A 27,457-nucleotide genomic window follows, 5' to 3' on the forward strand; every position below is an offset into this window, starting at 1 on the left:
ATAAATTTCTCATGTGTTTACAAAAGAAATTTACTTCCTCAGACCTGCATGGGAATTTTTTCCAGTCTTACCAGGTGACAGCACAAGTGTTCCATGAAAAAAAAAAAAATCATCATTGAAATATTCTAGAGTTGACATGAATATTCAAACATTATGAATTAATTCCCACTACATATAGAAACATGCATGTATATGTGTATATATATGGTCACTGTATAGGCTACATGGATAACTTTTTGAAGTGGTGTGGTTAAATCTTTGTGAGGTAGGGTTATACTGTATTGGCTGAACTGGAAATTTTCACTAAAGTAGTATGCGGTGTCTTCCCTCCCTTTCCCTCTTCTCGCGTCTCCCCCTAAGGGTTTGCAGGTCTATGTTTATAGTTTATCAACAAAGAAGGACTCGGAGATAACCTGTTGTGAAATGCGTAATGACCAAATATGTTTGTAGTGGAATTGGGAGGGTAAAGAGGAGAGGAAGGAAACGTTTACAGTTAATGTGCTACTTCTCTTCCTATTCGTGCATGTCCCACTAGTTAGAAAGGTATTTTCTGACACTGTATTATACTTCTAGCACAATTAGTTCTCATAACCTTTCCGTTAAGAGTAAACCTGAATTGAAATTTCACAAACTCACATTAGGGTTTTAAAGGAAACACAGAAACACATAATAGAATGCATAGATACATGTTGGTCAAGTAGAATTTATGAAAGCTTGTCTGATTAATTAAAAAATGTAGTAAGTATTTCTAAGCTTGGCATTTTTATTTCAATAAGGTGTATGAATTGATGCTGCGAGATGAAAGATTCTACCCTTCATTCAAACAGAATGTGTTGTATGTGCGTATGTTAGCTGAGCTGGATATGCTGAAGGATCCTAGTTTCCGAGGATCAGATGATGGTGAAGGAGGTGAGCTCTATAAGGGGGATTTCCTGGGACCATTCTTTTTTCTGCTTTAAAATGAAAATAAGAAAATTATCCATGCTACTTTTGAGAAATCAAAAATTTCCTCTGCTATCTCTGATTTTTAAATTAATGTTTCCTCCTTGTGCTTTTTTGTAAGTTGTTTTGGGAGTCAAATAGTTTTTTCTAGTAACTTTATTAATCTCATGTATGTTTTTTGTCAAGTCTTGGTAACAAGTGTGTCACTAAAATAAGTGCTTTCATTCTCATTTTTTATTCAAAAATATTTGAGGTTCTTCATGTTGGGTTGTTTTAATATGTAACTATATTCTTAATCTGGAAATAGAAATTGAAAGTACATAGGAGATGTGGCTTTTTAAAGCAATTAAAATCACTCGTTAACTGAAGTACAAATCTAATGGAAGTTGTTTAACTATTAAACTGACTCCTTAATGAAGCAATTTCATGTGGTGATATAAGCTTAAAAAGGAATGTTTTCTGGAGTATTTATTTCATATCTGTAGCTATATAAACTTACATACATTTTCCTTTAGGCGTCTTTATTGGAAACTGGAAGTACTTACAGATTGGGTGCAACATTTTGCCCAATGGCACAGTTGTCCATTATTTTCCATAATGGTTTATCTTTGCATTTTTATTTCTTATGTGTGGCCCTACATTGGAGAAAATCTTCTAACCTGTTTTTTCCTTTCCCCTTCCTCACTGCTCCCAGAATCTTTTAATGGGTCTCCTACTGGCAGCATAAATCTGGTAAGTGCTTGGATTTTTTTCTAATTATTATTTTTTCTCCCCAACAGTAGGGAAAGTGTTATAAAATAATTTAAATTATGTATGTTAGAGGTTTTAGTTCACTGCAGTTTAATTTCTGCAAAAGTTCTTGAATCAAATTGAAACACACATAAGGTATCAATTAATCTGCAAGATAAAATTGTCCCTTTTGTACTTTTTGTCCCTTTTGTACATTTTGCATTGTTTCTCACTGAAACAGCAGGAATCTATAGTTAACTTATGCAAAGCATGCTTTCTTATCCCTGTTTGTTTTTTTTTAAATAGACATAAATTTCAAATTAGGTAATAATAGGTGAAAATAAATCCTTTGAAATGGAAATCTCGAAGGATTAAATTCAAATAGACTGTAAATGAGGCATTTAATTAGAGTTTTATAGATTGGATTTTTTTTTTAATTAGGGCTTGATTTGGAAACATAAAAGTATCTGGAGTTTATCTATTCAAAATATGAATCTTTGTTTTCTAATTTGACTAATTTCAAGTTCATTTTTTGATATTTTTAAGTAATTCTTGACTGGGTCAGTTTGTCAGAACCTTTTCTTTGTGACGTGAATGTACCTAAGTATTTGAAATACGCTTCTGCGTGTACTAGTGGTTGCATACTACCAGACTTTTTCAAAATAATCTGTCCCACATAGATCTTATCAGGTTTAAAATGTTTTAAACCGAAAATCATTTCACAGATATTTAAAAAGAAAAAATAAAATTTTTTATGTATTTCCTCCCCTCTCTCTTAATTATTTCTTCAGACTACATGTAGCTGAGCCACAAGATACGCAAGGCTCAATTGTGCCTATGAGAGTATTTTTCCGAATCTTTTAGTTTTAGAAAGGTTTGCAATCTCATGTAATTTCCTGGCTTATGTGATTCATAGGCCCTTCTAATTCATTCTTGGAAGAGGCTGTAGCTCCTTAGGAGTTCCAGTGCATTGGTTAGATCATGCTTGCACGCAGAGGAATAGAGTTTATTTTGTAAAGGAATACATTTAACATAAATGTAATAATAAATGTGTTTCCATGTGGGGGTTGTTTGTTTGTGGGATTTGTTTGTTTTGGTGTGTGGTTTATTTTTTTTTTGAAGCTGGAATTTTTTTTCCCTGGTTTTTTCCTCTTGTTTACATTTTGAAATATGAAGAAAAGGGGAGGTGGTCAGCTGATAAAATTTACAAACTCTTGTTAGATGCAGAAGGAAAACTTAATTTAGCCGTATTTCTAATAAATTTATGTACAATTCTGTTAACATTTTGCAAGAGGTTCTTGTAATTGACTAATCTCTTAAGAGACATTTGAAAGATCTTTTTAAGTACTTTTTCTAAGAATGTTCTGACATATGAAAGCAATATTTTATAGATTGGCATATTTGCCATTGCAGTGGCTCACCTGGCTATGTGATAGAAATAGATATTTGCATGGGACAATTCAAAGTCTTGATTTTTGTTGTTGTTGTGAAAAGTGTATTTGCAGAATACTACATCTATTTTTATAAAGAGTGAAGAACATTCTAGCAGAAATGTGTAATAAGTCTCTGTTTTTGCAGAAGAACTTTTGCTTTCTGTAGTCCATATTGTTCATGGTTTTCAGTGCTTTTACAGGTGTTTGAATACTGGTAGATTAGTTTTTCCTGGCTGAATTCCATGTCAAGAGTAAATTTCTGTACACATAGTTTAGCTCCCTTGTGTTAGTCAGTTACATGAAGAAAAATAGACCTTGGACAGGTTACTTCAAAGGTCAGGGAATTTTTGTAATTTTAGCTAATGACAATGTGTTAAATAAGATTGAGTTGCGGTGTGATATTTTTGCTTTTTAATTACATATATTCACAGGAATACAAGTTACTGTCAAAGATACTAGGTCATATTAAATACAAACTGTCTGTTGTGTTGTCTGTTCAGGTTTCAACCATTTCATTTACTTGTATTAATTGTTGCTGTATAGTGCCTTGCCACAGCAGTTGAGTGTTTCCTAAAGTTTCTGTTATAAAATACATTGCCTGCAGTTTATGCTTTCACTGTAAGAATGTATTTTAGGATCATTTGGAAGAGAGGCTCAAAACTATTTTGAGGAAAAGTTAATTTACAAAAATATCTTCTTTATTTCTGCCTTTTAATTTGACGCGTTAGTCTACTATATTAAACCAGTAGGGCATATTTTCAGGGTATAAAACCATTGTAGACTATTGATAGACTCTTGCAGATTTCATCTAAATGTATCCATAATGTTAGCTTTACATATTGCTTTTGCACTGAGTAAAAAAAAAAAAGGAGTTACGCAGGTGTTACATATCCAAGACCTTGAATGGCAGCAGAAGTGGCTGGGTTGAACTTCTGGCAGTCAGTAGTATGTGTCAGTTTGAACCTCATTCCGTTATCAAGATGAAAACTGTTAGGGTGGCAATGAAGGGAGGCAGGAAGACAAGAAATAATGATGCCTTCTAAAAAATATAACAGTAGCTTAATGTCAGTATTTCATAGCAAACAAAATATTAGAGCAGTTGACTATTATTTGTCTTCTTTAATAACATCTCTTCCATCTTACTGATAATCAAATCCTAGAGCTCTCAGAATATCGAGCACTTATCCAAGCTTCCACAAATTCCTGCCGTTCATCAGTCTCAGGTGATATTCTGCTCTTAAATTTGGACGCTGCAGTATAGAGCACACCTTAACAGGGTTATTGCTGTCCAAGGGTGACTTGCTTAGGAATGGACTAGGTCAGAGAAAGTCTAGCCCTATATCCAACAATGACCAAAAGCAAGCATCTAATGAAGATTATAGGAACAGTCCACTTATGGTGATACTTTACCAGAATACTCTCCAGCATCCAGTAACTTGTAGATCTGGGAATTCTTGAGGTAAAGATGATGTCTGCTCTCTAAATATTTTTACATGAACTCATCTGTTCTACCATTGAACAGACAAGCTTTTAGCACCATAGCATGCAGTGGCAAAACAGATTTCCCAGACGGGCTCCTCTTTCTTCTACCTTTTTTCAATCTGAGACGTTTGTACTGTAAGTCTACAAGCTGTGTCATAAGATATTTGGAGACTCCTTACTGCAATACATGTTAAAGCATAGTTAGTGTGTTCAGACCTTTTTAACGATGCCATTTATTCAGTGTTGGGACTTTATAACAGAAATGTTATTCCCCTCGCCTTCCGTGGTGGGTATTTAGGCAGAGACTGATCGAGGTGGTTGAAGCAGAGAAGAGCCGTTCTCTCTAGAGAGCCTGGGAGGGAAGGAGTGAAGTATTATGTAGGGATATCATGCAGATGATAGATTCAGATGAAGAAGGGGCAAGAGCAGTCTTTAAATAACTTATGTTTTCAAGTCCAACCTGTTTTGATTGTAATCACATAAGATTGGTTTAAGTTTAAGGAAACAGAGGAGTTTAGAAACTTGATTGACGTACATTGAGGTTTTAGTTTGACACAGGTATGGCAATGCTACCCAGTAGGTCCCATTCTAGGTAACTTTTTGTGGCAACTCACTATTAAACTGGCTTGGTTAAGTTATAGAAGATAGCTGACAGCTGCATATTCATTCTGAATATGTATCTTTGAAGAATTTTAGAATTTGGGGGTAAAATATATAAAGTAGCTGGGATCCCACTGCCTATGAATTCTGCTTAAGTACCTCCATCTTTTTTTTTTGTTTGTTTTAAGCTGGTGATTTAACATCAGGATCACACGTCTGGTGTCCCATCCTCCATTTCTTTCAATTGCATATCCCAGTTTTCCACGCAACAATCTTTCAGAGCTTTATTATGTTAAAACTTTGTAGTTAGATGTATTAATTTTAAATAATAGCAAAGCTTCTCTAAAAGACCCGTTAGGCTTCTTTTGATCCCAATAATTACTGACAGGGCATTAGGCAGCTGAGGATGTACCTGTTCATTTTTTACGAGGGAAGACATTTCTAAGGAAAGTGTTTACTGTTTTTTACATACAGCAGAGAAATTATTCAACTTTTACTGCGCTGTAACTGTTGTGTAGTGCTTTAAGTCAGTTGAAAGAAAACAGAATGGTATAAAGATAAAACCAAAAGATCTGTTACACATCTGTGACACCCATCTACAAGAAGGGCCAGAAGGAGGATCCAGGGAACTACAGGCCTGTCAGCCTGACCTCAGTGCTGGGGAAAGTTATGGAGCGGATCATCCTGAGTGTCATCACATGGCATGTACAGGACAACGAGGCAATCGGGCCCAGTCACCATGGGTTTATGGAAGGCAGGTCCTGTTTGACCAACCTGATCTCCTCCTATGACAAGGTGACCCGCTTAGTGGATGAGGGAGAGGCTGTGGATGTTGTGTGCCTGGACCTTAGTAAAGCCTTTGACACCATTTCCCACAGCATTCTCCTGGAAAACTGGCTGCTTATGGCTTGTACGGGCATACTCTTTGCTGGGTAAAAAACTGACTGGATGGCTGGGCCCAGAGAGTGGTGGTGAATGGAGTCAAATCCAGTTGGTGGCTGGTCACGAGTGGTGTTCCCCAGGGCTCAGTAGTGGGGCCGGTCCTGTTCAATATCTTTATCAATGATCTGGACGAGGGGATTGAGTGCACCCTCAGTAAGTTTGCAGGTGACACCAAGTTGAGCGGGAGTGTTGATCTGCTGGAGAGTAGGAAGGCTCTACAGAGGGATCTGGACACACTGGATCAATGGGCTGAGGCCAATTGTATGAGGTTCAACAAGGCTCAGTGCCAGGTCCTGCACTTGGGTCACAACAACCCCATGCAATGCTACAGGCTTGAGGAAGAGTGGCTGGAGAGCTGCCTGGTAGAAAAGGACCTGGGGATGCTGGTCAACAGCCAGCTGAATATGAGCCAGCAATGTGCCCGGCTGGCCAAGAAGGCCGACAGCATCCTGGCTTGTATCAGGAATAGTGTGGCCAGCAGGACCAGGGAAGTGATTGTCCCCCTGTAATCAGGACTGGTGAGGCCGCACCTCGAGTACTGTGTTCAGTTTTGGGCCCCTCACTACAAGAAGGACATCGAGGTGCTGGAGCGTGTCCAAAGAAGGTCCATGAAGCTGGTGAAGGGTCTGGAGCACAAGTCTTATGAGGAGCAGCTGAGGGAGCTGGGGTTGTTTAGCCTGGAGAAGAGGAGGCTGAGGGGTGACCTTATTGCTCTCTACAACTACCTGAAAGGAGGCTGTAGTGAGGTGGGGGTCGGTCTCTTCTCCCAAGTAACAAGCGACAGGACAAGAGAAAATGGCCTCAAGTTGCACCAGGGGATGTTTAGATTGGATATTAGGAAAAATTTCTTCACTGAAAGGGTTGTCAAGCATTGGAAGAGGCTGCCCAAGAAAGTGGTGGAGTCCCCATCCCTGGAGGTATTTATTTAAAAGATGGGTAGATGTGGTGCTTAGAGACATGGTTTAATGGCGGTCTTGGCAGTGCTAGGTTTACAGCTGGACTCAATGATCTTAAGGGTCTTGTCCAACCTACATGATTCTGTGATTCTATGATTCCACAATTGTTCAGGGGTTTTTGTTGTTGGTTTTGTTTTGTTTTTTTAAAGCTCAGTAAAAGACTTTTTGTAGCTGTACTTCTATTAGAGTTGAGATATCAAATGAAAGTGACGATTGTGTTAGAGTGATCACAAAACTATGTGAAACTGGTAGGGGAAATGAAGCCCCCTATACTCTGTGTAAAAGAAAGGCTTTAGTAACCAGATAATACCAATACATATTTGCATTGTTACAGTGCATTAAGCTATTCTATTAGTGTAGTGAGCTGAAAGTTTGAAAATGAAATAGATTAATCGAAAAGCATCTCTCGAATGAGATGTATCTGTGATCTTATTCTCTCTTGCCTGTTTCTTCCTCCTCCCCTCTCTCCCCGCCCTCCCCCCCCCCCCCAGTCCTTAGATGACCTTTCAAATGTCCCTTCTGATGAGACAGTTCAACTCCATGCATACATCTCAGACACTGGTAAGTCAATCTGTTATGATGGCTGCTTACTTGTTTTCCACCATTTATTTTGAGTTTTTTAATATTACAGGCCCTTGAAATCCTAATCCTTTCATTTTTTTAACCTCATAAAACATTTGAATTCATATTTCCCATTAAGTCCTTGTAATGGAAATCCTTACAGAATTGGTGCTGTAGGTCATAGACTATATATCTGAACTTAAAATGTGATTTAATTTTTCTTGTTTACAATATTATTATTATTTCTGTCTCTGGAGAATTACTCATTAAACTTAATATTGAGTAGCATTTATTTTAGCAATTATTTAAAGAACAAATTGTAAAAGCCATCTCTTTCTTTCTAGTCACACAGTTCTAATTCTTGACTGTTTACTCCTGTTGCTATAATGTTTTCCCCTATTTTCTGTGCTCCCTTATTGTCTTAACCTAATTTAAGTTAGTGACTTCAGTCTTTACAGTGGTGGCATTTTTGGTTATCTTTTGAAAAAAATTGCGTAGTAATAAATTTAAAAAATTTATTACGTCGGAGTAAATAATAGAAACTTCTCATTTATTATTTGCAAATATTCTAGTTAGATGAGATTGCACTGGGTAGTTAAATTGTGAATGAATCTTCAGATACTTTTTTGGTAGATTTTTATTATGTAATAGACTCTTAAATCTATGCATTTATATAGCAGACACATGAGCTGTGAGCAAGAATTCAACTACTTGACATTTTAATTAAACTCCAGCCAAGTGTGAGGGCATGATGCAATCCAAGTCTTGTGTAGTCAGTCCTCAGAGAAGGGGGGAAAAAAAACCAAAACATTTAAAAGTTAAGAATCACAATTTTGCTGTTTTATTTAAAATGACATGATACTTTTTTCTGAATTAAACTTAGAATTTTCACTCTTTTGATCTAAGAAAAAAGGTAAACTTAGAACCACACAAATTGTGTTAAATTTATAACCTTGATGGCAGCATGTATTGATAACTGTCAGCTTGACTCTGAATCCATAATACTGCAGTTGAACCAGGGGATATGTACATTTCGTATTGTAAGATAGGATTAAACTGGATGTCTCCTTCCTCTTCACCTCATGTTTGAACAAGAAATACAAGTCCCTGCTTTCTGGATGCTACAGGCAGTAGGTGCATCTGTGTGCAGGCTCCTTTCTTCTGCTGATTACTACCCTTTACTGTGTTTGTGGGGTGTATACAAGATCTTCTCTGTAACCTTTGAGGATTCACCTTTTCTTATGTTGGAAAATAAATGCTGATTAAGAGGCTATGACATAAGGGGCGATGTGGACAACTTCTTTCTTTTTCTGCCACGCCTGTCCTGAAGTGGTACTCCTAAAGGTGCAACTTAACAGCGCCCCTGAGATGTGGTATGGTGGCCGCATGACAGAGTGGTCAACCTGAGTTTAGAGGATAGGGCTTGCTCAGCATCTGTGGAGCCAAGGTTTCCCAGCACCATTCTCTGTGCAGTCTTTTGGTAGCATCCTGGCTGCCCGCTCTTTTCTCTTGGAGTTCAGCACTCAACATTCTTCTTCTAGAGGGTAGATGGCAAAGAAAAGATGCTCCGAAGGATGCCAAAAGATAGATGGCAAAGAAAAGATGCTCCGTGGCCACTGTGCACCTTGCTAGTGAGTAATTCTTACATTGTCAGCAGCTGCCCCTGTTCTAGAGGTGCTTCCTGGCTGCTTAGACCTCGGCATTATACTTGAGAGAAGTCAAGGATGGAAGCACAACAGAGGTTGGAGCTGATAATTTGTCAGGAAAAGTGTATTTTATGGAGCATGGGTGCATTGGGAAATTCACACAGCTTGATTAAAAAGTACTTTCATCTAGCCACTGGAAAACTGTGGTTACTGGGTATTGGTTCAATACTTCATGTTACAAATTTAAACAGTGTGCAGTGTAAACAATATTGGTTCTGGGTTATTCTGTAGATTAAACAGAAGTTTTTGAAACAAACTCTATACTGGGAGGAATTCTGTGATGGAGGAATGTCAAAGAGAACTTAAATATTCAGTGGAGAACAGAAAGATGTTAGCTTCTATTTAAGATAACTGTGTTCTTTCCATTTATAAATTGACTTCTTCATAAAATGTGTGCGTGTGTGTACACACACAGAATAAGTTATATGTACACACATACAGAATACATACATATGTGTGCGTATATGTAGTTTCTGTTGACTTAAATAGTGTGTGGGATATTTTTATCTTACAGTTAATAACAAACTGCTGATGGAATTATCAAACCCAAATGCTTACAGCTTGCTAGGACTGTCATATTTACAGATTTTTTGATGGACAAACTTTTACAATATGAGTAGGGTACTTTGCAGACTGGAATTTCTTCTGGTTTCACAGTTGTCTTTCACCTGTATCTTGAGTTCTTTAGGTTAAAATTATTTTTTGAAAGATCTATTCACTATTCTTAAAAGTTGAAACCTTTTCTATTTTTTTTTGTTTTGCATGTCAGTGAAACTTCTCTAACTTTAAGGCTGCTTAATCTCTGTATTTAAGTTTACATAATAAGTTTCTGAACTTACAGCCTTTTGGATAAAGGGATGGCTTACACTTCTGCTTGCATGTCCATTTTTGTCTCTCAAGTCTGTCATTCCAGACATTTCTTCACTTCACGTTTGTGTCCTTTCGTCTTCCTTCTTTCTGTTTTTCTTTTTTATTTTTGTTTTTAAACTACTAGTCTATGCTGACTATGACCCATATGCTGTGGCAGGAGTGTGTAATGACCATGGCAAGACATATGCACTGTATGCTATCACAGTCCATCGGCGAAATCCAAACAGCGAAGAGACGTGGAAGACATATCGGCGCTACAGTGACTTCCATGACTTTCACATGAGGATCACGGAGCAGGTAATTAACCTCATAAACATCTTTTAAGGCTTCTTTGAAAGGTGCTTTTTCTCTGTGATGGTATGGCATGAATATTGGCTTTCGCAAAGTGACTTAAGATGTGGAGCTACAGCACTATGTTATTTTCCATTAAAGTGTATGTTTTTACTGTTTATATCATATCTTATTTGTACTGAGCAGTTTACAAGTACATGTTTATATAGTTCAGTAGCTGATGGCTGTATAATTGCTCTAACAAAAGGAAGTGGAACTTAAAAAGCTTTTGCCCCCAACCCCTCTTTGCTTAATTTTGCTTTAAAATGCTTGTATGGAAGTGCTATCGGTCTCACAGTGGCATATTTCATTATTTATATTTGTCACAGAGATTAAGAAATAAAAACTGAGCTTGGGAAATAGGTATTTAGGTTTTAAGTGAAATGTTAAGGATCAGTGGGGTCTCAAAAGGGACAGCTGTTGGCAGTTCAGTGTACTGCTAGACAATCTGCCTTTTATTGCTGTACTTGTATTCTCAGACTCTTAACCCTCCTAAAATGAAAGAAGAAAAAATAGAGACTTGTAATTCACCAGCTGGTACAAAGTAGAAGCTGCTGACATGAAAAAGTGTTGAAAATGCAGTGCTTTTAAGAGGAGGGTGAAATGCTTTTAAACCAAGCCTTTGGAGAAGTCAGATTTGACTGCATAACCTTTGAACTAGTCAGAAGTGTTGGATTACATCCCTTTGCTCTTTTATTAATAGAGAGGCATAGAGAACAAATTCTGTGCAGGTAAGTTAGCATTGTAAAGTCACAACAGCCGTAAAAATGGAAAAGGCTTTATTAAAAAAGCAAACATTGTGTTGAATATTTGTATTAATTATAAAAAAGTCTGACTTTTCTTTGAATTTCTTATTATCTTAGCGTGCTGTAGATAAATTGGAAGTACCAATTTTTGTACTCCTCCTCTTCAATTGTTTGGTTTTTTTTTTAATTAATTCATTGTTTTGAAGAATCCCTGACCTGCTGAAACAGGTTATGGGTTCACTGACCTTATAGTGAGTTAATGTTCTGCTGATATGGGACAGTCATTTGAAACTGACCTACCAGTAAATGATTAGAAAAAAAATGGCAGAAGCAAAAATTTTCAAAACATGAAAGCTCAGAAATTTCTTGTTGGTAAATCTGAGTTCTGTGAATTTACAGAAAATAGAAACGTTATCCTCCAACGCTAAGATTGTGAAAAGTAAAGAAATTCCTGTGCTTCATTGTAGCATCTCAGAAACTCCCAACAATTTTGCTTTGTTTTGACAGTAAAATAGATGTTCCTGCTGAGTTTATGAGCACAGGAACGTCACCAATACGCTGAACACCCTTCTTTTGTGCAAGTCTGAGACATTTATATTGACATGTTAAGGGTAAAGGTTAGAATCTTTAATTTAAAATTAATAGGAAGGGCAGGGATTATGGTTTATGCTTTTCAGAAAAAATGAGTACTTGATCCAAAATGGAATTGAAGTTAGCTGTGTATAGTATCTGTATAAGCTTTTTTCCTTAAAGTACTGAATAGATTCACAGCAGTTTCTTCAGTCAGTAATCTAATAAATACCATTTGAAGTAGATACCTATATTTAAAATAGAGGCTGTTCTTTGCTTACGTTGCTTCTGTTTACATACAAGTAACCAAATAAAAACCGGACCATCTTCTGTTCAGTTATTTTCCCACGTGACCTATTTGCAAGGGAATGGAATTTGTAAAGTTGGAAATAGTTATTCTTTGGTGCTTCCTCAGGCCATAAACGTTAGATGAGCTTTGTGACCTTCCAAAGTTTAATGATGTCTTTGCAAAAAGACACCTTGCAGAGACTGAACGGAATCAATCTCTCGTTAAATCTGTAATTTTGTGGTCTTCTCTAGAGAGAAAAGGATACAACCTCTTTCCAGGTTGTTTCTTAAAGCCTAGATACTATACTTTTCTCTCTTTTTACCCCCTTTAGAATATTATTTATTATTTACAGGAAGTCTGGATTCTATATGTGGATAATCCTGATGCTTCGAGTTTTATTCTTGTGCCTTTTTGTGCATTGTAGCAGATATGTTCAACCTTCTTAAGTGTTAGGGCCTCTTCTTTCCCTGCTGGTTCCCTGGAATACCAGTTCTTTCTGTAAAACTGGAACAGTGGAAGACATGTCAACCAGTGCCAATCACTGTCATTATGTTGAGAAAAGGCACAGGTGATGGCATATCAAGCATGGTTTGATAACCTTTGTGTAAACTGGGTGCTGCCATCCACTCCAGGGATAAAAACTTGATCGTTTCCTTAGTAGGTTTGATCAGGAGAGGAAAGGGAAGATGTTTTAGGAAGATCTGCAAGTTCTCTTGATGTAGTCTCATAACCCTGCTAACTTCTGCACAAATAATAATTATACATCTTGAGCCTAAACCTTTTTGAGCAGGTGTGATGACAGGAATAATTTGCACACTATACTAGTCTGTATTTCAAAAGTGAGTATCACATGTGTGTTCAGAAATTAAATTTTGCCCTTGAGTCTCCTGAGAATTGTTATGCATTTGTTCTTGATGGCCTACCTTTCATTTTGGCTTCTCCAAGGAATCTGAGTTCTGGGCTTGATGCAGAAATTATTTGTCAGGTGTTGTATGATAGATAAGAATAGGTGAATGTAATGACTCCTATCATTTCTGAGCTTATATGGTGATTAGAAACTCTTTTGAAAACAGAACAAAAAAACTTCTCTTTTTTTCTAGTTTGAAAACCTTGCAAATATACTGAAACTTCCTGGCAAAAAGACATTTAACAATATGGACAGAGAATTTTTGGAAAAGAGGAAAAAAGATTTAAATGCATATTTGCAGGTAAGCTGTTATGTTTTTTTCGTTGTGTTCTAGGTTGGAATTCTTTTTCCTGAGGTAGAAAATTTGTTAGTATGGTTTTAAAAAAAAAAATAGTGTTGCAGGTGGTCATACAATCATAAAATAGTATACCATAAGAACTTCATATTATCTAATAAGTTTGCCTTTTCTTTCCTGTTTTGGTTTTATTCTCAGCTGGTTCTGTCCCAGCTCCTCTGAGCTGGTGAGGTTCCAGCTGTGTTGGTTTTGAGCTCTAAGCCACTTAACTTTCTTCCATTACGCTCATGTTTGTGCTCTTGCATAAGGATTGGCGTGGCACCCGCTCCGGCGCTGTAGCATAACCACACAGCTTCTCCATTCAGATAACGAGTGTATCAGCCCAACTAAAGGAATTCAATTATCCTACTTCATAGGGACTTCCTTGTCATTTAGTACTAAAGTATGTTGACCAACTCAATGGACATGTTAACAATAAATAATGAAGATGAATAAAACATTGTGAAATCTGATTGTTCTGTTTAGAGTGCTAATATTTTTTCCTTTGTGAGATATATGCCCCATTTTTAATAGTAATTTTTTTTTCAGTCACAGCTATTTTTTTTTTTCTTGGGAGTTTTAGAAGCAGTTCAAGTGTGTATTTTTCTGTGAGATGCTATAATTGGCATACTAGTTAAAATTATGAGAATTACCAAGAAGCATGTTGTTTCCATCTTGAGAATAGTGTAATGTTGGAATAAAATTTAGAGAATGAATGAGAAAATACATTGCAAGATGTAGTGTCTTTGATTGTGCATGGTAACCTTTTACTAAACTGAATGGTACGGCCTTTTTCATTATTTATTAAAAAGCACCTCTTAAAAATTATTTTACTCAGCTCTTGTTAAATCCTGAAATGATGAAGGCTTCTCCAGCTTTAGCCCATTATGTGTATGACTTCCTGGAGAATAAAGCCTACAGCAAAGGGAAGGGGGATTTTGCACGGAAGGTAAGAACATGTTGCACTGTCAAGGGAACTTTAGAGCATTCATTAGTGCAATGATTGCATTAAACAGAGATGTTGAACTGATATTAAACAGCTATGTAGCACTTTCAAAACAACTTGAGAGTGAGTTGATTTAATACTTTGTGGGTAGCAAAGTATCCGAGGATATACAGAACCAAAAATTTACCATTTCTTTAACAGGTACATTTATTTGTATGACAAGGAAATAAAGTTTTCAAATCAGACCCAGTGTATTGCACCAAGACTACTTTAAAAGCGTGTTTGTTGCAAGTTACTTTCTGTCAGACATCTGTGATTTTTTTCGTAGTCTCATTCCTTCTAATTTTTTTCAGTTCTTTACTCTGTATTTGCTGCTGTTACTGTGCTCTCCACTCTTCAGCCCAAAAGATGAAATGCATTTCCCTTCAAAAGCAGCTGTTACGTATTTAGCCGTTTTAACCATTCAGAGTCATTGGTCAAATGCAGAGCTCTGAGCTGTGCATCCTTTTTGTTAAGCCACCAGAACTCTCTTCAGACAAGTGATTCTTTGTTCAGCTGACCAGTTTGTGTGGGCATCTGCTTTGCAAATATAGCTATTTCTAAACTTGTAGTGATTTTGAGATAAAAAGCATCTGCAATTGTATTGTCACATCAAGTTGTTCTACCTGTATTCCTTAAATATTTAACAGTGAAACAGTTAAATATTTATCAAGGTTTATGTAATGACTGAGTAAGATTTGATTTCCAGCTTATCAGGTTCTTCATAAACTTAACTTTTTAAGGGCATCACACCGGTATTTGTGCCTCTGTTTGGACTGAATTTAGAGTATATACGGAAAGAAAAATGGTAACAGTTTCTATGGAACAACGTTATGTTTTTAATTATACTTGCCATGATATTAAAGCATATTACTCCAGTGCTGTTTAAAAGAGGCGTGTTTCAGAGATGAAGAGTTGAAAGCAGAAGTGAAACATCTGGAAGTAGGAAGCTTGGAAGGGAGAAATGGCATTGAAGGAAGAAAAAAAAGGAAAACAAATTCAAGCTTAGAGAAGCTGAGGGATGGGAAATGGAAATGACTCAGGAAAAAGATCTGTTGAAAGATGTGAATAGTTACAGTAGGGACTGTAAAGAACAAGAAATATAAATGAAGGTAAAACCTTATTCTGCTTTCTGTAATGAAGTTAAGCAATTTGAGTTGTTCTTTATATTATTGTTCTCTGGAACAGTGTGGTACTTCTCATAGTGTATTAATATACTGGTGTCCTCATAGATTATACAATTCTGGTTAAACATCTTCCCCTTCAGATGGACACATTTGTAAACCCACTGCGTAACTCTATGAGAAATGTATCAAATGCAGTCAAGTCTCTCCCTGACAGCCTGGCAGAGGGAATGACTAAAATGTCAGACAACATGGGTAAAATGTCAGAGAGACTGGGACAAGACATAAAGCAATCATTTTTCAAGGTAAGAAAATATTTGGTAGTTAATACATACTAGTGAATTAATAGGAGATTAGCTATTGATTCACTTAAACTTCTGTTGTATACTATAATGAAGAGTGAAGTCATGGAAACTTGGAAACAGGAAGGCAGTCTGCTTTATACCTATACCCTTTTAAGAAGGTTCAGCAGTCATTATACTACAAACATGGAGTAACACATTTTAACGTGGCATCTACAGACTGTTACAGGAATCCTTCTACACTTAATTCAGTGCAGCCACTTGAGAGGAATGAGGAAGTCACTGTTTTTTCTTACTTTTTTACCACCCATTCTCTTAAAGCTGGTTTGCTGCATCTGCTGCTTTCATTAGGAAAAAAAAAAAAAACATATATTGTGAAACTTAGAATAAGGAGATAGCTTCTTTTCTGCTTATTCCTTGCTGAATTCTGTTTTTAATTAAATTTTCTTTCTGTCTTTTCTGCCATCTTTCCTCATCTCTTATATTCCTAAAATGTAATACCTTAGAGGTGGGGAATGGTAACATGGCATGCTATCTAGAAGTTCTATGAAAGTAGTGATCTTCCTAACATGTCCTTCTTACCTTCTGTTCCCTTGCCCTCCGCTTTCTATGTGTAGGTGTAAGGTCTGTGATCAGGGATTGTTCCATTTTGTGTTACCAAAACAGTTATACGTGGCAGTTGTAGAACAGCAACCAAGAGGAGTTAACCCTTAAACCACAAAAGGGAATAATAAATCTGTGGTGTGGGACTCTTGTGGGTTTTTTGTTTGGTTGGGTTTTTTCATTACTTGTGAGATAAAATGGCTGGCTCTGGACTTTCTCATTGCTGATAGACTTCCCTGGTGTGTGACTCACAATATATCTGCAGTTACAGTCACTGGGAAGTCTGTGACTAGGCAGGACTTAAGATCAAGAGGAAACACCAGAAGAAATATCAATCCCACATGAATTTCTAGGTGCTTTTCAACTGAAGCATTAGGCACTTATGGATTGTCTTAAAGGTGTTGATAACTTTGATAGCTATAGGAGAATACTTGCAGGCTTGATTTGCTGGAAGATGAAAAGACTGCTGTATATTTATCTGTGGTGGTATGCAACTGACTTTTGACCAAATGTTTGGTTTTCATTTTCATAACCAAATTGATTATGAAAATTGATCTGATTTATTGGTATTCTGAAGTATTTTTTTACTTCATAAACATTATCTTTTCATTGTAGGTGCCTCCTTTGATCCAGAAAACCTATTCAGATCCTGACCACTGCCGTGTTGCAGCACCAATTGATGACAATGTGAGTCTGACATTAGTCCTTTCAAAGTTGACTCCTCCAAAACCAAATTAATGAGTTACTTATTTTATGTTAAATTACATATTTATTGTTTTCTGATATTATACCAGACACTCACAAACACATCTTAACTTTTTAAAAAGACGTTTATGTTTCCTTCTAAAATTAACATCTTTCTTAGTACTAAAATGGTTTACACAACAGTGGAATAACTTAGAGTGTACATGCTACTGCTTCTGTGTGTTGTGGGTGGGGGCTTGTTTGGGGTTTTTTTCCCCTCCTCCCTCCAGTTTCTGTCTGTTCAAAGATAGTATGGTACCAGACTGCTAGCATCATTTCCGTTGGTATTTTATGGATTCTGATGTGATGTTTTAGGGGCATTTGTTCAATGGATCAGAAGTAGTGTTTGCTATGTTTTTATGAAAAAAACCAAACAAACAAAACCCAAAAACCTTTAGAATGTTTTCCTAAATAATAAACTTCTAGTACGTGGATACCTAAAATATATAAAGTAGTAATATTAGAAACTTGAAAGTAAAGTTTAAGCTCTTGATGTTGTTATAACCTATGTATTTTGCTATTGTTTTGGTTGAAACATTGATCATATATGTGAAAACAATTGAAAAAAACTTTTAAGTAGGACAGAAAGGCCATAAGATTACCAGTGATTATATGCAATTTGCTATGGTCATAAATCTGCACCTGTTCTGCCCTTCACGTTTCGGGTTTTTTGGTCACATCAAAGCATTCCAGTTTGTCTTCCTGTGCATAACTGCTGTGATGGCTTGGTAGATGTATTTTTGCTCAAATAACACAGACTTCAGTTCTTCTGGGTTTTCTTTTTCCCCATTATTTTTCACTATATCAGACTGTATCCGTAAATTCGTAATTACCAATGTGTATCTTTGATACTCCTGAGACTTCTGTTTTGCACAGGCAAAACAAAATAATATCATTCAAGTATATGAGCAGCTTTTCTGCAAATATTTCATTGATCTTCTGTAAAATGGATAGAATTTACAATTCTTAATAGATTCTAAGTTAACATACCAAGTGTTTGAAAGGCAGATTTCAAATGTTTTTAAAACGTTTCAGCTCTCAACTGCTCTTTTAAGATGCATTGCTCACAACTCACAGTCACTAAATCAGACAAAAAATGTGACAGTTTAAATGGAATTTTACGTGGAGAAGCAGTACTGTAAAAGTGAGGCATGGATCTATAGAATCTCCAGCTGGATTATGAATCCGCTGTCTGTGTTCCAGTTGTATATAAAGATGTACTTGCATAGTCCGCCAAAACAATGTCCACGTAGCTGTGAGATCTTGCTACTTCTTCCAGCGCAGGATTAACAATACAGTGCAAGCTACTGTGCTTCCAGGTAGAGCTGTATCAGATTTCAAATGCAAAACAAAAATCTGAATGTTATGCTTAGAATGTAAAAACCCTAATTAAAAAAAAAAAACAAAAAACAACAACAACAACAAACCCCAAAAAACAAACAAACAAAGAACACCCAGAGAAAGTGCATTCAGTCTTCAAATAAATTTTGCTGAGGATATAGTAAGATATTAATTGTAGCTTGCTATTCTATAAAGTTTTAATAAAAAAGATAAAGTTTAAATAATGAAGCAGTCAAAAAATCAAATTCACTTTTTGTATTTGAGATAAATATTTGTTGTCTCTTGTGCAATTCAACTGTAACTCCAAATGCTGTCTTTTTATGCAATAGCGTAACAATATGTAGGCTTGTATTTTGACATAGAAGCAGGCCATGAGAAGCTGCTGTTGTTGCTATAAAAGACACATTAATAACAGCTAGGATGAAAACCTAATACTTTCATACTACAGAATTTAGTAAACTCTCCCTCAAATTTTAATATTTAAAAAAATGTTGACAGTTACTGCAAGTGTATGCCATCCATCTTTAAAAACTTTTACATACTGAATCCTCTGTTTTAGGATTTCCATAAAAAGCTGTTATTTGTAAGCCAATCCGTGTAACATCTTCTATTAAATAATAAAATGATAATGCTTTTCTTAATCTACAGGCATAGAAGCACTTAATAGCCATGCAGGTTAGAACGATATCTAAATAGAAGGCAGTTCATTGCAGTGAAGTGTCCTTGTTCTTAGGAGGTTCTGAATTGGGCACAGTGCATCCATATGAAAAAGATGCCAAAGAAAAGCTCCTTCCAAAGTTTTCATGTTAGGCAGTTGGAAACACAGCTACCAAAAGAAGATGTCAGGAACAAGCTTGCTCTTTAGGACATATTTACTTGTATTAACTTTGTCCAGCTTTGGTGAAATAACTGTTTCTTTAGTCTTATTTTAAAAATTAAATGGATTTAAGCCAGTTTATCTTTAATTTTCAATTTTTCTTTGCTATTAGTGATGTTATAGAAGATTTAAGGAAGATTTCGTATTACAGTAAAATACAGAGCAAAGTGTTTCTCTTTGTTCTGCTTATTCTGAAGCATTTAACCTGTGAAGTAGCTAAGAGAACTGTATTTTTCTTGAACTGAAATAAAAGTTTACTGATTGTACTTTACTCGCTTGATCAGGTGGATGACAATATTCCGCTGAGAGTAATGCTCCTCCTTATGGATGAAGTCTTTGATTTAAAGGAAAGAAATCAGTGGTTAAGAAGAAACATAAAAAATCTGCTTCAGCAGCTTATTAGAGCAACATATGGTGACACAATTAATAGGTACTGCTTTTCTTATATAGAGTGATTGTGTGAATGAGACTATGTAGACTGTGTCTATAATTCCTTTTTGGTGTTACTAAATTATTGTGGTTTAGATCTGCATGCATTCCCCTTTGAAGAGGATCAATAAGCCAGGTACAAATGTGGTATAAAATGGAGATAAACACGAAACATTGCTGAAAGACAAATTCCAGTAACTCTTCTATGCCAGAGAACTTCCAAAAGAGCTTTCACATATCAACAAGAGTTCATGTTTCTGTGAATGTAACTTAATACTGATGGTGTCTGTGCTTTTTGTCCTGTGTTTTACACTATACTTCTTGTTGTTAATACTATTTATTACTTTCCACACTATTTCTGTTTACATCTCTTTGCCACAACTGATACACTGGCACTGTCAAATTGTGTGAACTGTACTGAGTTGCTATGTTAAGTTTTTGCTCTCACACTTTAAAGAGGGGGGGAAGGACTGTTATGGGGTCTGTTCTGCCCACACACACCCCCATCTTCTCTTGCCCTCAGCTTAGAAATCTACTGTTTCTAGGCTTTACCTTCTAATAATTTGTTTCTGAAATGTAAATAAAAATACAGAACAAAAAAAATTTCTAGAAACAGGATTGGCACTGACTTGTGACTTTGGATTAGTGCCATGGATCAAAAACTTAATTTCTGGCAGGTGAGAAGGAGTCTCCTATTACTTTTTCACGATATTCCTCACTGTATCATTACTTTTTACCCTTCACAAGTGTATTTTCGATGTTTTCATCATATCTAGACAGTTCTTGTGGTACCAGTAGTGATGCAGCCATGTAATAACAATAGCAGTGGGTGTTTTTCAAATGATTCCTTGTGGCCGGGTGACAATTATCTTGAGACCTGTGCTTCCAAAATCATGCTGCCCTTTGAACAACTCTGAATGCTTTTTGCTGTTTTCAGGTTGTAGTATAAGTAGCTGAGTTTGTGCACAGGCTGCTCTTTTCTTATTGCAGAGATGTGTGGAGAACTATTTTGCTTCTGCATTTGGAGCTATTCCAGATACGGCTTCCTCTGGTTCAGCAGTCATACCTTGCCCTAGCAGATTCTTGGGGTTTAATGGCATTCTCCAGCAAAATTATGTTTTCCTGTTTCTTAGAAAAATAAATTCAAATTATGTTTAGGGAAATAATCCTGGGATTATGGTGATACACAGATGCGTATATAATTTCTGTAAACATACTAGATTTGGACGTTAAGCTGTATGTATGTGTTGATGAATGAAGGTCAAAGTTTATGATTAGTCTGTATCTCCTGTTAAAGATCATGAAGTAACTGCATAAATAAGTATGGTATTTTGGGATTTTAAGTAGGTTCTTTGCTTACAGAAGCAGGACTTGAAGAGTGCTCCATGAATAGCAGCACTCTACAAGCAGAACATTTATCTAATGTTGATGGGAGATGCAATATCAGTTTTCCAGCCTGCTTAGTCATTGTACATTTACTCAAAAAGGAAAAAGGTTTTAGCTTTAGGAGTGATCAGTGAGCTTAGATTTTTATCTTGAGAATCAGTGTTTGCCTTCCTAGTGTGCAGCTTTATAGAACCTGCTAATGGAGTTGGAGAAAGCTGAAAGTATACTTTCTTTGCCCTAGAGTGCTCTTTAAAATGCTATACTTATTTGTTCTCTGCTTTAAAAAATTAAATGAGACACTCTTGTTGCTTTGATTTTTAGAAAAATAGTTGATCATGTTGATTGGATGACATCTCCTGAGCAAGTAGCAGATGCAGTGAAACGCTTCAGGTATGTCTTTTATAATAGATGTTAAATATGAAGTACTTGCCAGTTGATGTCTAATATCTGTGTATCCTTCCTATTCTTTTTATGTGAAGATATTATTACTGTACAGAATTCCAATTGGAGCATACACTGCTTTTTACTTGTGTTAAGTGAGAGAAAGTAATTGTCACATGAAGAATATTTTTGAGTGTTCTCCTCTTCCTTAAAAAGTTCTTTGTTAACCAGTCTAGAAGAGCTAAAGTATGGGTATACTTATGAATTTCATCATATTACTGGATGAAGTGTCTTGTTTACCTTGATGAAGGTATGTGCATGCCTTGCCTTAAAAGGCAATTGTTACTAAAAAAACCCTAGCTCTAAGCTAATATGTTTCGCATGTGGGCAGATACAACAGAACTGAACTCTGAGTTTGAAAGTATCAAAGGCTCTGTCGTTCTATTTCCTAAAAGTCATAGTGGCTTCTGCAATATTGCTGAGTGAGAGACACCTCCCTTGCATTTTCTTTTTTTTTTTTTTTTAATGGAGTGAAAGAGAGAAAAGTAGGATAACGTATTAGCCAAAGGGTCATACTTTACAGATACTGTGTTACTCTTTAATAAAACCAAGTGAGAATGTGTGCTTCTTACTCAGAAAAAGAATGTCATTCACTGAGGCAAAATGCCTTTTTAGACAGAGACATTGGGCTTTTGCATTGGGCTTTATACTCCACTGAAACTACTTCAACTCAGCTTTAGCTTGTTGATAGGTTAACTGCTCTCAGAGATCTAATGATGCAATTAATAGACCTAAGCCCAGAGTCTCAGTGGCAATAGAGACTGATTGGTAAAAGCAAATCTTAGGTATATTTTATTTAACAACTATGTGGTATTTGAATGTTTTTGATGTGTAATATTTTCTTAAAATTTTCTTTCATCTGATTCTTGTACTAAAAAAGTATATGGTAGCTACTAATAGGTTGAGTGTATTGTACTTCTTTACTTTTGATTTTTTTTTTTTTTGCCTTTGTCTAATATTTGAAGTGTGTGTTAGGTTGTGTGCAAATTACTTTCTTGTATTTGTTTTATGAGATAGTTTTGAGGGATTAAGAAGAGCCTTTCACTAGATAAAATTTTAATGTATTTTGACAGATTTGCTTTTGTTACAGAGATGCTTTTTGGCCCAACGGCATTTTAGCAGAGACTGTTCCACGGAGGGACAAAGCTATTAGAATGAGAACAAGAGTGGCAGGGAAGACCAAATTACTGGAGGTAATGCCAGGTAAGTGAGTCTGGGATTGAAGCCTAATAATTCTTACCATATATTGTTGCTGGAATTGATGTCAGTATTCTTGCTGATTGTTGAAATGTTGACATATGAACTGTATTTAAATAAAAAGGTTTTTAATTATTAAAGCACTGAACATTTTCACGTGTACTGTGACTTTGCAACTGTAATTCTCTTAGAATCAACCCGGTGTATTTAGTTTCACTAGAGGATTTGAGTTTGGTGCATGAAATACCTGTATTCCAATACAGCATGATTTCATGTAAACATGGTTCCACATATATAGTGTGAAAATGAAATAATTTTCAGAAATCCTTTCTGCTGTAAGAGAACTTTTAGTTTAGTCATGTTACATATAATAGAGGCACTGTTACTTCAAATTCCAAGTTATGTAATTTGAAAGACTTAGTATTCAGTTTAAGTTTGTTGTTAACACAGAAGCAGAATTTAGCTTTAACTTCTATGTAACTTTCATTTTTGTAGATGAACTGAAGCACATCATAGGCGCTGAGACAACACGGAAAGGCATTCTTCGGGTCTTTGAAATGTTCCAGCACGCTCAACTGAATAAGAGAATGGTGTACGTGTTTCTGGAGAGATTCCTAGAAACCTTATTTCCACAAAATAAGTTCCATGAGCTCTTCAACAAACTGCATTCACGGTCAAAGCAGATGCAGAGGTATAAGCAGAGACTACATTCTACTCAAGCGCCTTCCTTGCAGAAAAGGTGACACTTCAAACCTATTAAGCTGGTGTATGTTTGTCCAGGACTAATTACTTGGGCAGATTCTCTGGGGCTTCAAACTCACATGCTGTTATTTCTGCACCAGTCTTCTAGTGTCACATATTAGATTATTAATGCATCTGTAAGACCTGTGGATCTTCTCATCTTCACTTGTAATTCAACCACTACCAGAAGGGTTTGTGTGTCTTAAATGATTTGGTGCGTCTTCATGCAACATTGAGAAGAATACTGGCCCGTTATATAAGAATGCTGATTCCTTCCGTTCCTGAGTCGATGTTTTGCCAGCAATGAAAAGTGCCAGACTGTTCAAGTAAAGCACAACTATGGTGATACAACGGAAGAAAAGGATGTTTTGGCACTGGGAGATAGTGCAATGTGTGAGAATCAGGTGGAATTGTTCTACATTATGAGTGTTGAGGCTCTGTAGGGCTCTTTTTTAACATTCCTGTAAAGGCTGAGCTAACAGGAAAAGCAGTCTCTGGAATAGCAGGTTCATAGGAGAGGGGAGAAATAGTTATAGCCCCATCATAAAAGTACATTTATTAAAGAAAAGTTGAGGTAATGTGGCATAAAAGCCACATTTACTTCACCTTTCATGTTTTGAAAAATAAACTAATGTTAGATCTAGTGGGGGTTTTAGTAAAGGCAGAGGTGCAGTAGAAATAAACCCTTTATTCTGATTATTCTGTAGCTTTAAGGGCCATATTCTGCTCTTATAGCACCTGGCATACATTTTGCATGTAACTTCAGTGGAGAAGGGGCATCATATTTATGTTCAATTGGCGTATTTGAACATATGTCAAGTTGATAGTTGTAGAAGGAAGGGGGTACATGTTTCAAAGAGGATAGACATGTTAGAAGATGAGGAAATTGCACTAAGACACAGTTTACACACAACTCCCCACTAAAATTTGAAACTCTTTTTGGGCGTAAAAGACTGTCCTACTTAATTGAAAGGTTCCTTACCTTTTAGTGTGTAAGCCTGATATGGAAAAATATTAGAATTAGTTGGTTCCTCACAGGTAAAGGATTTCATTAGTCATATGCAAACACTTGGAAATTCCTGAACGCATGTCAGTGTATATATGAAAATAAAAAGGAGATAAAACTACAATATTTTTTTAAATAATTTTTTTATTTTTTGCATAGTGTAAAATTTTAATAAAAATTTGACATCAAGGCCCCACATCCATCTGTTTAGTTTCATTGAAGAATTTCTGTCCAATTGAAAATAAAGTAACAACCGAATAATCCTGTTTGGCCACAGCATATCTCAGTTTGTGTTTTCTTTTTCGTAGTCCCCAACTGTTTGAGCACCACTACCTGGATGAATAGAAAGTAATCCTATAGAGTCCGTTTTTTTCCTGAACGCTAAACACAGGGTAAGATCCAGCTATTGATCAAGGATCCTTATAGTAATTTGTGTCTTAATGGGAACAAATGATCCTTTTATGTGAGGGAGGAACATAGACCTTTTATGAAAGCGTTCTAAGAGAAGATAGAAGGCTCTCAAAGGACCTAGTTAAATTGACTGAAGCCTCTATATAGATCATTTTTTCTCATGGACTCTATTAATGCAATGTAGCCTTTTATCATACTACTTAATGATGATCATATTGTGCTGTTAACATTCTCATACAGTATGCATGGGCTCAAGTGCACTTGTTTTTTTCTTTATTGCAGAACTAAATACTGTAAATGAAATCCCTTTCTTTTATAATCCCTAGGAGGACAAGTTGGTAAATATGTAAAAACCTTTCCCCCTTCCTCTCTGCAGGTTCTGTAGAAGCGTGATGATTAAGCGCTGTTGAATTTAACAAAATTGAGTTCTGTGTGAAGTAATCAACATAGCCAGCTCCTATTGTTTACATGCCTGTATCTTCCTCTGATGTTAGGGTACTCAAGCATACCTGACATCTGACGGATGAAAGATCGTTCAGCAGTTGTTTTTGGCGATATAGTAAATATATCATTGATCCTACCAAATCTAATTTATGTCTTTTAAATCACTGAATTTGTTATACAGTATGAAAGTGGGAAGTTCAAATACTGTTTTGTCAAATCTGTGGAACCTTTTCTCTATCTGTAGGTACCATGAAAAATTTCAAGAGAATAGTGATCATGTGCAAATTGGGATTTTTTTTTTTTTTTTAGTTATCTGGTACATTTCTGTACAAAAATAATATAATATCTCTAGGAATGTGAACTGAACATAATATGCCATGTTTATTAGTCATTTTACTTAATGAATTTATCACATATATATACCTATACACACATTTACATACATGTGTGTGCATATGTATATATGTATTGAAGTTTTGTCTTCTGTATTTAATTACAGAATGTGGCTTCCTAATTCAGTGGTGCCTGTTGGCTGGCAAGAATCATCAGAAATGAGTATTTTTTTGTTAAAAAGAGTTTGTATGTGTCTTTATTTAAATGGTTTTCGTGTTGACAATTTAAAATACCTGCCCTGTCAACCCACGCAGCCTATTACCCTAGAAAGTCTCCAAAACTGAATGTTAATATACAGCACTTAAGTGTCTGGGTATATCTTCTGGCCTTTCGGGTGCTGTGACTGGCCGCTGAAAATTGTGCCATCGTCAACAAATGCACTTGTTTTAGCCTTAATTATTTTTAAGAGAAAATGAGCAATTGAACTTTTCATTTGGTTCATCCTCAAGCTTGTGCTGCTGGTGTTTGCTAGAACTAAACAGTAAATTTTAAGTGCTACCAGAATGTGTACCAAAATAAAATTATATGAATTCCACGATCTAAATTTTAATTTTGTGCAATATTTTCATTTAATGCATGTGTATTTGAATAACTGTAAAATAAATGAATTTTTAATGTTTTGAAGTCTAGGTTAAAAATGTCTTCTCAGCTGAACAATTTTGCATTCTGTTGTTGCATTAGTTTATTTAAGGACTTGTTTTAAAAGTCTTATTTGTTACTCCTTTGTTAATTCCCTTGTTCTCAATGATCCTTGCTCATCTGAGCAAAGCTCATATGTTACAAGGGAAAAATCTGAAGAGCACATCTCATGAATATAGCTGTTATAAATTACTTGTGCATATCATTGTACAGTAAGTGTCAGCTGTGTGCCTAATTGTTCTATTGATGCTTTTTCCCTCCCTTCCCCCTCCTCTCGTTTCCGTAACAAAGAATGAACATGAAACAGGCTGCCATGGTCACTTCTACTGAATGGCAGAGGACTCTGAATTTTTTTTTTTTTTTTTTGGAGTTTGCATTTATGTTCTGTCCAATAGAAAGCTAAAAAATTACACTAATAAAGTATTAACAGGAATATTATGAGTTTCTGTTTATTTGTAAAATAACTTTCTTGCTAGCAGGTACAAATGTTCCTCAAGTCTGGGAAAAAAAAGTCATTAAAGATAAAAATATTGCAGTTAAGTGCTGTTTAAATAAAAGTCATTCCTTGATTTTTTTTTAGACAGTTTATAATCTGGTTTTGCTTTTAACAAATTAATCTCTACATTCATTTTCAACCAGTATTTGCAGAGTCTCCTGTGTTTTAAGAGGACATATGCAGAAACAGTGGGATTGTATGGTGTAGGAGGTTTTTTTTTTTATATTGTTCAGTTTTTTTACTCTTTGGCTTTTTCCCCCTGGGTTTATTTTTGCAGCAGCTGGATCTGCCATGGGAGCACAATTGTTACCCTTGATATATTTATTCCAGCTGTTTCACATTCATCAAAAAGATGTCCTGAGCTACAGAGATGTTAGTTCTTTGACCCTAGGGTAAAGTGTTTACCGCTTTCACTAACTTACACGCTTTTGCTACAGGATATAAACACATCTTAGGAATTTCACTAGCTGATTGCAAGTTCCTATGTGCTGAAGCTCTTAT

General features: G+C 35.9%; 1 protein-coding gene across 6 annotated transcripts in view; it reads left to right on the forward strand.

Annotated features, from left to right (window-relative positions):
• The window catches only part of SNX13 (sorting nexin 13), a 72,229-nt gene extending 45,253 nt beyond the window's left edge, over nucleotides 1–26,976 (forward strand). For 2 of the 6 annotated variants that reach the window (XM_087773682.1, XM_087773690.1), the window contains exons 15-26: nucleotides 777–909; nucleotides 1,637–1,674; nucleotides 7,576–7,645; nucleotides 10,346–10,518; nucleotides 13,257–13,364; nucleotides 14,236–14,346; nucleotides 15,650–15,811; nucleotides 17,027–17,098; nucleotides 19,658–19,803; nucleotides 21,510–21,578; nucleotides 22,720–22,832; nucleotides 23,322–26,976. In XM_087773682.1, coding sequence (XP_087629808.1) covers nucleotides 777–909; nucleotides 1,637–1,674; nucleotides 7,576–7,645; nucleotides 10,346–10,518; nucleotides 13,257–13,364; nucleotides 14,236–14,346; nucleotides 15,650–15,811; nucleotides 17,027–17,098; nucleotides 19,658–19,803; nucleotides 21,510–21,578; nucleotides 22,720–22,832; nucleotides 23,322–23,569 — 1,443 coding nt within the window. In that variant the 3' untranslated portion in view covers nucleotides 23,570–26,976. Of the gene's footprint in view, nucleotides 1–776; nucleotides 910–1,636; nucleotides 1,675–7,575; nucleotides 7,646–10,345; nucleotides 10,519–13,256; nucleotides 13,365–14,235; nucleotides 14,347–15,649; nucleotides 15,812–17,026; nucleotides 17,099–19,657; nucleotides 19,804–21,509; nucleotides 21,579–22,702; nucleotides 22,833–23,321 lie in introns of all 6 variants that reach the window. The other 4 variants (XR_015708026.1, XM_087773699.1, XM_087773708.1 and 1 more) reach the window with 4 other exon arrangements.
• The last annotated feature ends 481 nt before the right edge of the window (nucleotides 26,977–27,457 follow it).

The sequence above is a fragment of the Nipponia nippon genome, unplaced genomic scaffold, assembly GCF_047370975.1.
Source record: "Nipponia nippon isolate SJK-2023a ecotype South Korea unplaced genomic scaffold, ASM4737097v1 scaffold_1, whole genome shotgun sequence".
NCBI classification, from domain to species: Eukaryota; Metazoa; Chordata; class Aves; order Pelecaniformes; family Threskiornithidae; genus Nipponia; species Nipponia nippon.